Genomic DNA, 14,726 nt, shown 5'->3' with positions numbered 1-14,726 from the left:
TTTGGTGAGACAGTAGTGACTTGTGTCTCCACAACGTTGACGCTGAAGTCAGCGTCCCTTGTCTACTGTGTAACTGCCATGTGAGGATTCGCAAGCTATTTAATGTCTCTGTTATCTGTGACGTGAAAGGGTGGTAGTGGTGTCTCCTTCATAGAGGAGTGAACATTCCTAAAGTGCAGAAAACCATGCCTGGCTCACTGTAAATGCTACATGGAGTTTGTTGGAAGTGAACTGGATGCTGTGATAATTGTATCAGTTGTAGTGCAGTGCCTGGTGTTTAACATTTAACAGGTATTAACATGAAAATTCAACACCTTGTATTTAATACAATTCCTCATTTTAAACTCTGCCAGCGTGTACAGAATATATTTGGTCCAGGCCAGAGGCAAACCTCAGTGGACTGAGAATTCTCTGCATATAACTTTGTTTTATAAAACAATCTATAGACTTTTTGCAAAGGTACTGTGTAATCTTTGTGTTTTTTTCATGTAGTTGGGAAAAGAAAACTGAAAGGTAAAGAAGACTCCTGCAGAGCAGGTGAGCATGTTCCTTTGGGGGAGTGAACTTACCCTGAAACAGCTGAGTGATGCATGGCCCTCACGGAGTGAATTGGGCCTGAAAGAAATAGTACTACACTTTCCGTAGTCACCCTGGGGTGTTTTTTTGTTTTTTTTTACATCTCATAAAATTAAAAGTATCAGTTGATCTCTTAGACTTTGAATTAACTCCTGGTGGGTGCACACTCATTCATTCAGCAAATATTTAAATATTTACTCCACTGTGTAAACACTCACTGTATGACAGAAACTGCTGAGGGCAAGTGTTAAGAAAGGCGAATAAGGTGCTAACATATGAATGAGGCCTCCGTGGGAAGGGGAGACTTCAGGGGTGGGATGGTGGGGGCAGAGCTGCTCACAGCGGACAGTGAGCACCTGCCCTTCTGAGGGGAGACTGTGAGCTGGGGGTGTGGGTGATGTGTCCTGTGTGGATAAGGCAGGGGGCTGGAAGGGAGGTTGTCGAGAAGACTGCAGAGGCCAGGCCACATCTTTCCGGCAGGATGAGGTGTTTTATATTATTAAATACAGAGAAGCCATTGAGTGATTTCTAAGCCATGACTTAATCCAGTTTGTGTTTTGAAATCTGCTGCTGCTGCAAAAGCCTTTCTTCTCTATTTGTAAAATACTTTAGATTTAATATAGTAAATAAAAGTAAGTGATTTATTTTTAGAATTCTCTTTTATTATTTATGTGGCTGTGTCAGGTCTCAATTGTAGCACGTGGGGTCTTAGTTGCGACATGTGGGTTCAACTCCCCAACCAGGGATCCAGCCTGCACCCCCTGCACTGCAAGGCGGACTCCCAACCACTGGTCCACTGGGGAAGTTCACAAAGAAACAGATATTTTTAGCCCTAAATACTGAGTTGTTTACCAGAAAGAGTTCTTGCATTAAGAATCCACCCTTAAAAATCAGTTTAGGGACTTCGCTGGTGGTCCAGTGGTTAAGATTCTGCAAGCTCAATGCAGGGGACCTGGGTTCAACCCCTGGTCAGGGAACTAGAGCTCACATGCCCCAGCTAAGACTCGGCACAGCCAAATAAATAATCAGTTTACATCTTAGGTATCAGAAACTTGAGTTATAAAAATAAGATGATATATATCTAAAAATGTCCAGTTAGTGTTGGAGACTGTTCTTAAAACTTGAGGTCTGAAATCCTTTTGCCTACTGGAATCAGATTCCCTTCAGCCCCTGTTCTGACTGTTAGTGTCTCTGAAAAGCGATATAGTCTGATTGTTGATTTACTGGGCACACAATTTTCACAGGAATTTGTCTTTTCCCACTTGTTCCATTTTTTAAAAAAGTCAACCTTTTATGGTCCTGACTGCCTTAAAAGCAGTAATAGGATATTTCTTTTAATTGGAAATGCTTTGTCTGTTGCACAGTAAATTTCTTTGTTGTAATTGTGATCATGAGCAACATCTTACATTTCAGTTAGTTCATTCAGGAAGTATTTGCTCACCTGCCCTGTGCCAGGCACTGGTCTGGGATCTGAGGATGCTTGTGAACTAAACTGAGATCCCTACCCTTTGAGGAGTTTGTATTCCAGTGGGAGGAGGCGGATGGCAGTTATTAAGCATAATTAGTATCTTTATTATACTAGTAATAAATATAATTAGTGTGCTGGGGGTAGTACATGCTCTGAAATTGTAGAGCAGCCGGTGCAGGGAGTGAGGAGGCTGCAGCTTTAAATCCAGTGATGAGGGTAGCATCACTGAGAAGGTCTGAGTGGAGCAAAGGAACGGAGACTTGTGCGGATAGGGATGGGCTGAGCAGATCCAGCAAAAGGAACAGTCAGCACAAAGAAAGGCCCCAGGCCAGAGTGCTCCAGGCCTGTTCGCTGAAGAGCAGAGAAACCTGCAGGTCTCAAGGGAGGGAGTTCCTCTGCCTTTTAGGGACGGGTGTCTCAGTCAAATTCAGAAAGTTTATAAGCCCAAATAAATGAGTAAATTAGGGAAAGAATTTTCATCCTGTGACTGCTCTGCAGGTGGTAATCTATAAATACCCCAACTCATGTCTTAACTTGAATTAGGTAATTCCTGAGTAACACAGAAGTTTCTTAAATTCATTTCATAGGGCAGCTAAGCAAACAAAAAAATATCTTTTTCTTCAAATAAGAAACTGATGTTGGATCACAAGCTCATATGAACTGGCATTTAGTAAAAGGTGAAAATTTACCCTTCCACTGAATAGATTTCAAAAGCCAAAGGCTTTGTTTTATAGCAGAGATCGGCAAAGGTGCACTTGTCTCAGAGGGGCGGGGATGGAGGAGATTGGGCCGAGTCTGGGGGTACTGCAGTGTTAGAACAGGTTTGGTTACCTCCCTTCTTTTCTTCAAGCTCAGTAGCTCCAGATTCTTTTATCATTTTTATTTGGTGATCTATGTTTCCTGTTCTTTAACTCAGTGAGATTTTCCTTCTGTTTCTTCAGTTTGCAGCCTAAATCAGGTCCACTGCTTTTCATAAGGTCCTGTTCCCCAGTCAGGGCCGGCTGCTGGCTGCTCAGAAATCAGTACTTGAGAGAGAGACAGATGTTGGTGGAAAGGAAAATTACTGCTAATCAGAATACTGGCAATATGCAGATATGGTAGGCTCAGTGTCCTTCCAAAAACCATCTTCCAGGATTCTGCTTGGCCATGAATGTTTTTAAAGGGAAAAAGGAAGTAATCTCAGTTAATCTTTGAGATAGAGAATCAGAGTCCCCCTCCTACTGTGTGCAGTCTTGTTGACTTCTTGTCTCCCCCGACCCTCAGCCCTACCCCACCCCACCTCCGGCTCTGCAGCTTGAAGGGTCTTAGTTCCTTGACCAGGGATTGAACCTGGGCCATGGCAGTGAACGCACCATATCCTAACCACTGGACCACCAGGGAATTCCTGTGGTTTTTCTTCAGATGCTGTCCTGTTCACAGTGTGTTCCGGGGAAAGCTGAAGGAGAAGCTTGGGAGGAGATCTGGTTATCTGTTAGTTATTCTTAATTTCTACTGCTTTGATCTACAGAAAGATCCAAGAGATCAGGATTAGGCAAGGTGTCCTGCGGTCAGAAGATTTGAAAGGCGTGCTGGGGCCAGAGATGAGTAGAGCATGGGGATGCCTTATCTAAGAGGGGCCTCCTGCAGAGAGCTCTTTCCTGCCAAAAGCTGCTTCCAAATCCCGACTTGTGAGAACATCCTTCTGTTTCTATGGGATCATGGGTGAAGGTCTGACTTCCTGCTGACATGCAGTGCCGTCCTTAGAGCAGAAGATGTCCACGTGGGCCCCTTGGTGACAGTTGCTGTTGCCTGTTTACATAAACAGGCAGAACAAGCTTATGAGCAGTAGGGTTAATCCCATTTTCCTAAGGTCCTTCCTTGGAGCTGTTCGCCATAGACTCAGTACTGCTCAAGATGGAGCCGTTTACTGTCACAGCTGCAGTCTGGTCTATACAACACTTCAGGAATGTGCAGCCCACACTGCTTCTGTGGCTCTATTGTCCTAATCTCCAGCCGATTGAGCCTGCTCCTTTGTGACTCAGGGAGGCGTGAGAGACTTTAGCTTCTCTACAAACAGTAGGCAGGGACCTTTGTCCTTAGGTAGGTGGGGGCAGGGGGTTAGGCACAGGGTTCTGCTCTTTTCCAGTCCTAATCAATGACTGATACAGTAGAATATTGTCAAAGTCACGTGTGTGTCAAGTGTATTATATTGGTGTGTATATTCCATATCGCCTTTGTTTCGGATGCATGGTACTAATTGTAAAAAACCAGCCTTAGTTTATCCAATGAGATACTTGAGGTGTTCCAGCTATGTGTGCGTGCTAAGTCTCTCAATCGTGTCCAACTCTTTGCAACCCCATGGACTGTGGCCTTCCAGGCCTCTCTGTCCATGGGATTCTCCAAGCAAGTACACTGGAGTGGGTTGCCATACCCTCCTCCAGGGAATCTTCCCGACCCAGGGATTGAACCTGAGTTCTTATGTCTCCTGCATTGGTAGGTGGGTTCTTTACCACTGGCTCCACCTGGGAAGACAGAACTAATCTTTTCTCGTGTCTCTGAATTTTATTTTTCAGAGTATCCTTTTGTGGTTTCTTAAACTTTTTTCTTACTGCTTGCTTTCCCCATTTGTCATGGTTGTTTCATACTTGAGTCCCCTCTGCAAAATTGCTGTTCATTGTTTCTAGCTTAGTTTCCCATGAGGTTGAAGCCGAGGTATGATCACTGAAGAAAATGCTAAGATGCACAGGTCTTTGATTTTCTGAAGCAAAACATTCTACGTTCATCTCACATTAAAAAGGGAAAGTGATCCAGGTTAATATAACTGGGAGTTAGAAGGGCCCTTAAAAAATTGGCAAAGCCTTTTCTCCCTTTTAAAAAAAATAGAGCTCTGTGTGCATCACCCCCAAATGTAATTGCCCACCCTCTTTGTCTTTAAAAGGAAATGCCATGACCCCTTTAGGCCTCCAGTTCCAGTGCCATCATGAGTGGGAAGTTCAGGAGCGAGTGTTTTATAGACATTTGATTTGTTGAATGACAGGATAAAAAAGTTGAATGCGCTCAAAGCAAGCTTATTCTTAAATCTCTCTTGATTGGATATTTTGATAACTGAATTTTAAACATAAGACCCCAATTTTTTTATGCATTCTGCCAGTTTAAGACACCATGCAAAGACAGGTCTACCTTGCTTATCTTTCTTATATTCTGTCCTCGGTTTGGTGTGAAATGGGGTTTGGATTACATGGCCACAGTGTGGGGACCTCTGAGATGTCTAACGTGGAGTTGACAGTTCACTTAATCACTATTAACATCCAGCTACACTTGAGGTTTTTAATCATAACATTTGCCAAGCTGTATGTCAAAATGCAACTTAAATTTTTTTTTTTTTCAAAATCAGTGCTGTTTAAGTCATGACAGGAAAGTCTTCCCTTTAAGACTTGTCAAATTCATGAGAGAGAGATCCTCTATGATGGTGACAACTTGTGGGCTTGCCCAGACTTGAAGGAATCTGCATTTGTTAGCTGTACGTTTGTTCTCATGAGAAGTAAGCAGTTGAGGTAATTCACACTGCCTTACTAGGAGGAGGACTTCAGCTTTTAAGGACTAGCTAGAGTATCCAGTCTTACCCTTTAAGATTTATTTACTCTCATTTTTAATGAATTGCCTAGGTCATTTTGTGATAAATTTGTTTGCATGGTCTTACTACTTGGACGCGGAAAATTTTTTCATTAAATTTTTTTTTTTGCTGTTTTATTTTTTTATTTTTTTTATTGGAGGCAAATTACTTTACATTAATATATTGGTTGGTTTTGCCATACATTGACACGAATCCGCCCCAGGTGTACATGTGTTCCCCCTCTTGAACCCTCCTCCCACCTCCCTCATCCCCATATCCTCCCTCCAGGACATCCCCATGCACCAGCCCCGAGCATCCGGTATCATGCGTCGAACCTGGACTGGTGATCATTTCACATATGATAATATACATGCTACAATGCCATTCTCCCAAAATATTTTTAAAAACTCCTTGTTTAGCGTCATGTGTCATTGTTTTCAGCCTGTACCTTCTCAGAAACTTCACAGGAGGGAAAGCAGTGACACAGAAGGAATTTATCAGTTATCATTCTTTGCACAGTAAAACCATCGACATCCATCACCAGCTTCTACTTCAAATCAGATTTTAATTTGGATGTTCCTTTACTCCTTCTTGAAAGAGTTTTGTTCCCTGTACATGCTGTGTTACTTTGGTTTTATAATCGAAAATAACTGATATAAACAACATCTGAGCTCTTGAGCCTGGAATACGGTGTAGTTTATTTTGGGACTTGAGTCTAAAGGCTTTCTAGAATTTGTGATTATACCTCTCAATCCTGAAAGTCTTTCCAGAAACCCTGTATCTTATAAGTTCATTCTCACATTTTTCATCGATCAGTCATTGTTTACTGGTGAAATCCCAAGAATAAGTAGTATCAATCTGGCATTTTATCAGTGACCGTATTAAAGCAAATTTCCAGAAAATGAGTGCAATACAGGTCTCATCTGACAGAAGGGAGAGGGTGTTGGTCACATGCAATTTAGGGATAAAAGTAGGAGCAAGCAAAGTTAACCAGAGGTAGAGGAAAGACTTCAAGACTGGGGTACATAGAGGAATCACAGTCGAGGCACAGCTGAATACAGTTCATACACATCATTGGAGTGTCATTGCTTTACAGTGCTGTGTTAGTGTCTGCTTTAATCTGAGTAGTGTGTATCTGTCAGTCCCAAGCTCCCACTTCATCTCGCCCTCCTCCCGTGGCCACGTGTCCCCTCTCTGTGTGTCTGCATCTCTGTCTCTATTCCTGCCCTGAAAATAGGTTCATCTGTGCCATTTCTGTAGGTTCCACGCACAGTTCTTACGTAGCAGTTCCATTTCTCTATGTGAATGAGAAGGATGAGAATGGCCACGTCGTTCTGTACAGAACAGATAGGCTAGGCTGCAGTCTCCAATAGACCTGAATTCATCAACTGCCTTAACCTCTTTTAGGTAATTAAGTGTCCGCAACCTTGCTGGGTACCCTCTTGTAGTACCTTACACTGCCTGCCCTTCCTTCCTTCCTCTCCCCATAGTTTCTAAAAAAACAGATGTGTTGGAATTAGTCCAAAAGCCACAATCAGAGGGGCTTGGTTTCTTCCAAGTGAGAGGATGACTATCTTTTCCCTTAGAAAACAAAGTTAACCCTTTTCTGTGTTTATGCTGGAGAAATAAGCCAGTCTATTCCAGTCACTGTTTTATTTATTTATACTTTTAAATAGAAAAGGGTAAAGCTTGCTATAAATATAACTGATCTTTTAGACCAAGCAAGGACCTCCTTCCCCAGCTAGTTATTTGTACATCTTTTGTTTCTAGGCAAAAATGTCATGATTAGAACTTTTCTCTTTATTTATTCCATCCATTTGTATCTGAAAATGTATTATTCTGAGTTCGTTGTGCATGTCAGTGGTTCGTTAGAGCTGAAGACCACATGCTAGAAGCAGCGGGAGACCCCCAGATAAGCATGAGGAGAGCAGGCGAGAGACCCCAGTCTCATCCCTCTGTGGAAAAAGAAGCCGTATTTTGCCATCTTTCTAGAACCAAAATGCTGTGAAAGCAGGGACTTCTGGAATTCTTTCTTGTTTTCAAATCTATAACTGCTGTCTTATGTAATCTTAAATTTCATTCATATAGCCAGTTCTTTTTCTTTTATCCTTTTTTCATATCTCTTACTGGATTTTTCCTAGAACACTGGCCTCAATTTTTCCCTTTTTCATCCACCAGATATAAGCATCCTATTTCTTGTCAAGCTGACATATTTCGAAGTAAATATCTGATATGAGGATTTAGGCCTTAAAATTTTTGTTAATAAGGTTACTTGTCTTGGCATTTGATGAGCATCTTTTATTTTGTTGAACTCTGTTGGCCTTGAAGGATTTCTCAGTAGCTTAGCAGTAACGAGTAATGAAGACTCTGGCCTTTGTTTTCTTGTGGCAGAAAAGCTTCCCCACCTCTGCTAAGTCCCAGTGAGACAAAAACGCCAGTGACGATCACGTAAAGAAATTAACGTGTGAACTAGTTGATGCATGTTAGGAATTCTGTGTAAGATTTTCACAATTAAAAGTTCTTTAGCAGTAGCTGCACATTGTTTAGGGTAAATGCTAAACTAGAGCTGTTTTTTCTGAAATTTCACTCTAGAAGGAATAAGATATGGCTTATGCTTAGATGTCACTGGGGTGTACGTGTAATATTGTATCATATGAGACATCTTTCAGACTGAAAAAAAATTTTAGAAGACAGAATGAATATATGATCAAATATAATATGGGCATATTGAATTACTTTGCATTTAGTTCCTAAGTAGAAGGACCCAAAACATTCCAATAACAACTTGTCAAGAGCTGTTGGCCATATTTAATTCTCGTAAATTATGTAGATGGAATGGACCTTTGGAATAGTTGACTCTGTAAAGAAAAAAAATGGAAAAGCTTAGTATTCAGGTGTCAACACCAAGAATTGACCATCTGTCAGAAAAGAGAATCCAGCAAAATGAGTACATTTTCCAGGGGAAAATGATGGGACTGATCTGGGGTTCTGGTTAGTTGGTAGTGCTGGGAGGTTTGGAACATGTAATGCTTATCACCAGAAAAAAATGATTTCCTTCAGCTCCTAAATTTAACTGACTGCTTTAACTGTATCAGCAGAGCACCTAGTCATGTAGCAGCTCTAAAGCATCGCAATTACTTCAACTAAATCTGAATGTGGGATTTAGTTTTTAGATTTCTAGAATGTGGGAGCTCCCTTCTTTGGTGGTTTTGAGCTGCATATTAAAAATGGGGTGCATGGCTGCCCGGGACACCAGAGGAGCGACATGGCTCGCGAGCTGCGGACGCTGCTGCTGTGGGGCCGCCTGCGGGCGCCGGCGTTGGTGGCTGCCTGCGGAGGAAAACCAGTTCTGTGTCCCTGGAGGCCCCCAGCTCAGCCCTGGGGTCCCAGGCGAAGCCTGGCTTCGAGCTTCCACGTGGGACGGCCGTTCAGCTCCCAGGCTGCTGAGGACCAGGCAGAGGCGGGGCCCCTGCAGTCGGTCATCAGCAGCTCAGAGACCCTGCAGGGTTCTGCTACCAAGCACGAGTTCCAGGCTGAGACGAAGTATTAAAAAAAAAAAAAATGGGGTGGCGGGGGAGATAAGATAGTACTTGAACAATGTTTTTAGGTTGTAATAGCACAGCTAAGAGCATGGACCTGGGAGGCAGACCGCCTTGGTTTGAATTATGGTGCTGAGAGTCAGACACAGCTTAGTGACTGAACATGCACATGTTGTTTCCTATGCCTCAGTTTTCTCATCACTAAAATGGGGCGATAGTAGTACTTCATAAGATAATGGGGATAACATGAGTTAACATTTGTAAATCGTGTTTGGCATGTGGGAAGCGACTTAGCAGCAGCAGCAGCAAGCATTATTATAGAGTTTGTTAAAACTCTGATTTAGTAGCTGAATTAATTGTTGGACTTAATAAACATTAAATTACTTTCCTCTATATTTTACTTTCATCTTTCTCAAGTCATCTTTCTCAATTTTCTGGATGGCATCACCGACTCTGTAGACATGAGTTTGAGTGTACTCCGGGAGTTGGTGATGGACAGGGAGGCCTGGCGTGCTGTGATTCATGGGGTCGCGGAGAGTCGGACACGACTGAGCGACTGAACTGAACTGAACTGAACTGAACTTTGTCCAGATTACAGATGTTTACAGAACCATTGTTAAGGAAAGAGAGTAAGCATATGCTTAGCTTGAGAGTCATGTTTCCCCCGCCCTGAGGAAGCAGTTGTTCAGAGACAAGGAATGTCCAGCAGTCAGCAAATTAGTATTGATTATCCTATTCTTGATCCAGTGATTTCTTTAGGTGATAGTAAAAGATATTAATAATTGGGGGTGTGTAGCACAGTCACCCATGGGTTTTCCCGTAAGTCTTCCCCAGACCTGTCTCAAGGTAGAATAGCAGGTATTTCTTAGGCTCCACAAAGTGATGGTCGATTGACATGAGTTGGTGATGGTTTGGTTCTGTTCTGTTTGTTTTTGGAGCGGGGTGGGGGAGCCTTCAGAACATATATTTTGCTGTATATGTCATTAACAGTATAGAGCTTCAAAACCCTAATTTCAAGGTCACTTTCTTTTGGATGAATTTAATCCCGTAAGTTTGGGACACTCATTGATTAATGAGTTTCTGTTAAGCCAGTTGTACCTCTAAGTCACTTTCAGGATGTACAGCTTATTAAAAACTATGTAATGCATGTGCTTTTTTGAATAGTGTACTTTAGACATCTAATTGTGATCCATGGTGTTTAATCTGTTTTAGAAACTGGATGGCTTCCACAGGGAGCCAGGCCTCGGATATAGACAAGATTTTGGGATTCTTCAGTGATGGCGCACCCCCCACCAAGAAGCCCAGGTAAACAAGGGAAAGGAGTCTGAGGAGCAGAGCAAATCACCATTGGTGGTAGCTGATGAAAAATAGTGAACTTTCCCTACATCCCAGTTGGCTCCACTAATTAATACTGGCCTTCAAAAAGAAAAAAAGAAAATACTGGCCTTCATATAAAAGTCAGACTGTTTTTATTTTGCATTTAATTTTTATTTTTATCAAGGTCAGAAATATATATGATTTTAAGTCAGTTCTTCAAGGCTTGTAGTGCCTCAGCCCTCCTTGGAGCTAATCACTTTCAGCTTTGTCTGTTTCTTCTAATGTTTAGCTCCAGAAATGTAATACTCTGTGTTTACTGCTGGTTTTTTGTTTTTGGTTTTATCTATTTCAAATTATGGAAGATAAGGATTAGGTTTGCTGTCATGAATCCTCCCCTCATAGCTCCCAACACACACACAGACACACACACACACACACAGACACACAGACACACACACACTTGAGAGTCATGTTTTTTGTTTTTGGTTTTATCTATTTCAAATTATGGAAGATAAGGATTAGGTTTGCTGTCATGAATCCTCCCCTCATAGCTCCCAACACACACACAGACACACACACACACACACAGACACACACACACACACCTATTTCAAATTATGGAAGATAAGGATTAGGTTTGCTGTCATGAATCCTCCCCTCATAGCTCCCAACACACACACACACACACACACACACACACACACACACACACACACACACACACACACACACGGATTAGGTTTGCTGTCATGAATCCTCCCCTCATAGCTCCCAACACACACACACACACACACACACACACACACACACACACACACGGATTAGGTTTGCTGTCATGAATCCTCCCCTCATAGCTCCCAACACACACACACACACACACACACACACACACACACACACGGATTAGGTTTGCTGTCATGAATCCTCCCCTCATAGCTCCCAACACACACACACACACACACACACACACACACACACACACACACACACAAGGATTAGGTTTGCTGTCATGAATCCTCCCCTCATAGCTCCCAACACACACACACACACACACACACCTATTTCAAATCACACACACACACACACACCTATTTCAAATTATGGAAGATAAGGATTAGGCACACACACACACACACACACACACACACACACACACACACACACACACACACCCCTATTTCAAATCACACACACACACACACACCCCTATTTCAAATCACACACACACACACACCTATTTCAAATCACACACACACACACACCTATTTCAAATCACACACACACACACACACACACACACACACACACACCCCTATTTCAAATCACACACACACACACACACACACCTATTTCAAATTATGGAAGATAAGGATTAGGTTTGCTGTCATGAATCCTCCCCTCATAGCTCCCAATACACACACACACACATCTATTTCAAATTATGGAAGATAAGGATTAGGTTTGCTGTCATGAATCCTCCCCTCATAGCTCCCAACACACACACACACACCACCCCCCCAAAGCCTGTCCCCACAACACATACACACACACACACACACACCCCCAAAGCCTGTCCCCACAACACACACACACACACACACCCAAAGCCTGTCCCCACAACACATACACACACACACACCCCCAAAGCCTGTGCCCACAACACATACACACACACCCCAAAGCCTGTCCCCACAACACACACACACACACATCCAAAGCCTGTCCCCACAACACATACACACACACACACCCCCAAAGCCTGTGCCCACAACACATACACACACACCCCAAAGCCTGTCCCCACAACACACACACACACACACCCAAAGCCTGTCCCCACAACACATACACACACACACACCCCCAAAGCCTGTGCCCACAACACATACACACACACCCCAAAGCCTGTCCCCACAACACACACACACACACACACCCCAAAGCCTGTCCCCACAACACACACACACCCCCCAAAGCCTGTCCCCACAACACACCCACACACCCACACCAAAGCCTCTCCCCACAACCTCCTCATATGTTTTACAGTTTTCAGTTTGATATTTACATTGTATGACTGTATAAATAGTGTTCATAGCTGAGCCTAACATGTGATGATTACGTTTCTTGTCCGTTTTTTTCCTCCTGTTTATTAAGAGTGTCCATTTTTTTTGGCTTGCTGTGCTTTCTTTGAGCCTGTTAATTTAAACTCAGACTGTGACAGAAGAGTAAACCTCCTAACCCACTGGACTGCGCCAGGGACATACTAGCTTCAAACGGCTCTGTGGACTCTTCGCTCTGACAGCTGCATTCCTGGCCTGCACCTGGCAGCTCTCTGCTATTTCCTTTCCTGTCTCCCTGAGCATTCCTTTCAGATCTCTCCTGTGTTGGATCCTCTGTTTCCTGGATTGTCCTTTTCAGTGTACGCCTTCATTTTGCTGAAAAATGTCTCATCAGTCTCTTTAGTAAGACTTCAGAGGAAAAAAGTTTGGGGACACATTTGACAATGTCTGAATGTACTCTTAACATTGATTTGATGATTTGGCTGAGTTGAAAACTTTAGGTACAAAATCATTTTCCTTAGAGTTGTGAGATCGTTGTCCATCCTCTGCTAACATCTAAGTGTTCCTGCCAAAACAGCCACTCTGATCTAATTCCCAGTCCTTTGTAACCTATGACCTCTTTTTCTTTTCTCATTAGACGCTCATAAGGATGGTTACTTTTTTCTCAGTAGTCTGAAATTTCACAGCACTGTATCTTCATATGAGTCTGAGTGTCACGATGCTCTTTTAAACAGACTACTGGTGATTTCACACTGGAGACATTTTCCTGTGTTACTTATTTGATAATTTCCTTTACAGTTCTTTTCTGTTTTCTGTCTTGATAGAACTCTGGCTATTTAGGCGCCGGACCTTCTGGATAAGGCTCTAATTCCCTTACAGTTTCTGTCATTTTTGTTTTTATCAGTCTACTTTCTCAAAGATTTTCTCAGTTGTATCTCCCACCTTATGAATTTTTATTTCTGTTATGTTTTTAATTTCTGAGAAATCTTTTTGTTTGCCTAGTTTTCTGCTTCTTTGTAGCAGCCTGCTCAGTCTCACAGGTGCCATTTTTTAAAAACCGTTGAGAGACAGTCCCTGTTTCCTTCTCAGTTTTTCTTCTCTCTCCTGTGCTGGCCCTTGTTTTCCCCAAGTTCCTCTCTATCTGCTGACTTGCTTGGATGTAACTCTCATGCTGGGAGTTTGTTCAAGGTAAGGTGACCCTTATTTTTCTGCTCCTGTTTAAGAGAGAACACTAAAAAGCCAATTGGAGACTCTGTGGTGAGGGGCTTGGTCGCTGGCAGGCCTCTGTGCGTCTTTTCTCTCATGTGGGTCATTTTTCCCCAAAGGGGGCTCCTATCTCCTGACCCAGTGGGGTTGGGGTGCAGATCTGAGGTTGACTTCCCATGCCTGGGAGTCTTCTTTTAGGAGGGGAGGGCAAGGAAAAGTCTCATATTTCTTGTACAGAATTTATATGGTCACCTCATCAAACTGGGCTCTGTGTTCTCAGATACAGATGCCTCTGGTCAGACTTCCCTAGAAGATAGGCCTCCCTTCCTAGTGTTCTAACCGCATCTGACACAGCCTTGCAGTGAATTGACCCTCTGCCTTCTGTTGTACCTGAACATCCCCAAGCTTCTACCCAGGGACTCGGCTCTTGACAGCTTCTAAGCTCTGTTGACCTAGTTTGTCTACTTTTCTTATTTCTGTTATCTTTTCCTATTTGACTTTTTATGAATGTGTGCCTTCTTTAAAAATTACTGTTATTTAGTGTTTTAGGAAGAGCTGAAAATGAAACAACTGTTACATTTTCCCTTTGTAACCGGGAATCTTAAATTTGGAAAAATCATACCTCAAATCTGTAGTGTCTGAGGTAAAGAATTCAAATAGTACAGCACATTCAAGTTCAAAGCAAAAGTCCTTGTTCTCCCCAATCCCAACTTAACTACTATGTGCAATTCTTATAAATCCTTCTAGAAATTTTCTTAAGTATATGTTTGTGTCTGCTTCACTTCCTTGATCCCCTTGAACTGAAGTGCACTTTTCATTGTTTGCTTCTAACCTCTATTATCAGTCTTCCCCAACAGACAAAGCTTTTGCAGTCAAGGACTCCATTGTGTGTGGTGCTTGATGAGTTTTTCATCAAGTTGGGAGTAGGGAAGGCAGTTCTAAAGGTAGAAAACCAGGTTTCTCAAGGC

The 14,726-nt window shown here is 42.6% G+C and overlaps 1 protein-coding gene across 3 annotated transcripts in view; it reads left to right on the top strand.

Moving 5' to 3' along the window:
• The window catches only part of SIRAL1 (SIR2 antiphage like 1), a 47,477-nt gene that overhangs the window by 11,393 nt on the left and 21,358 nt on the right, over positions 1 to 14,726 (top strand). For 2 of the 3 annotated variants that reach the window (XM_055415911.2, XM_055415909.2), the window contains exon 2: positions 10,388 to 10,480. In XM_055415911.2, the coding sequence (XP_055271886.1) occupies positions 10,395 to 10,480 (86 nt within the window). In that variant the 5' untranslated portion in view covers positions 10,388 to 10,394. Of the gene's footprint in view, positions 1 to 492; positions 538 to 10,387; positions 10,481 to 14,726 lie in introns of all 3 variants that reach the window. The other variant, XM_055415910.2, reaches the window with a different exon arrangement.

Source organism: Moschus berezovskii, chromosome 25 (assembly GCF_049115385.1).
Source record: "Moschus berezovskii isolate FMDL1 chromosome 25, NW_MosBer_1.0, whole genome shotgun sequence".
In the NCBI taxonomy this organism is placed as follows: domain Eukaryota; kingdom Metazoa; phylum Chordata; class Mammalia; order Artiodactyla; family Moschidae; genus Moschus; species Moschus berezovskii.
The sequence above is the reverse complement of the archived record's forward strand: the minus strand, read 5'-3'. Positions and strand labels throughout refer to the sequence as shown.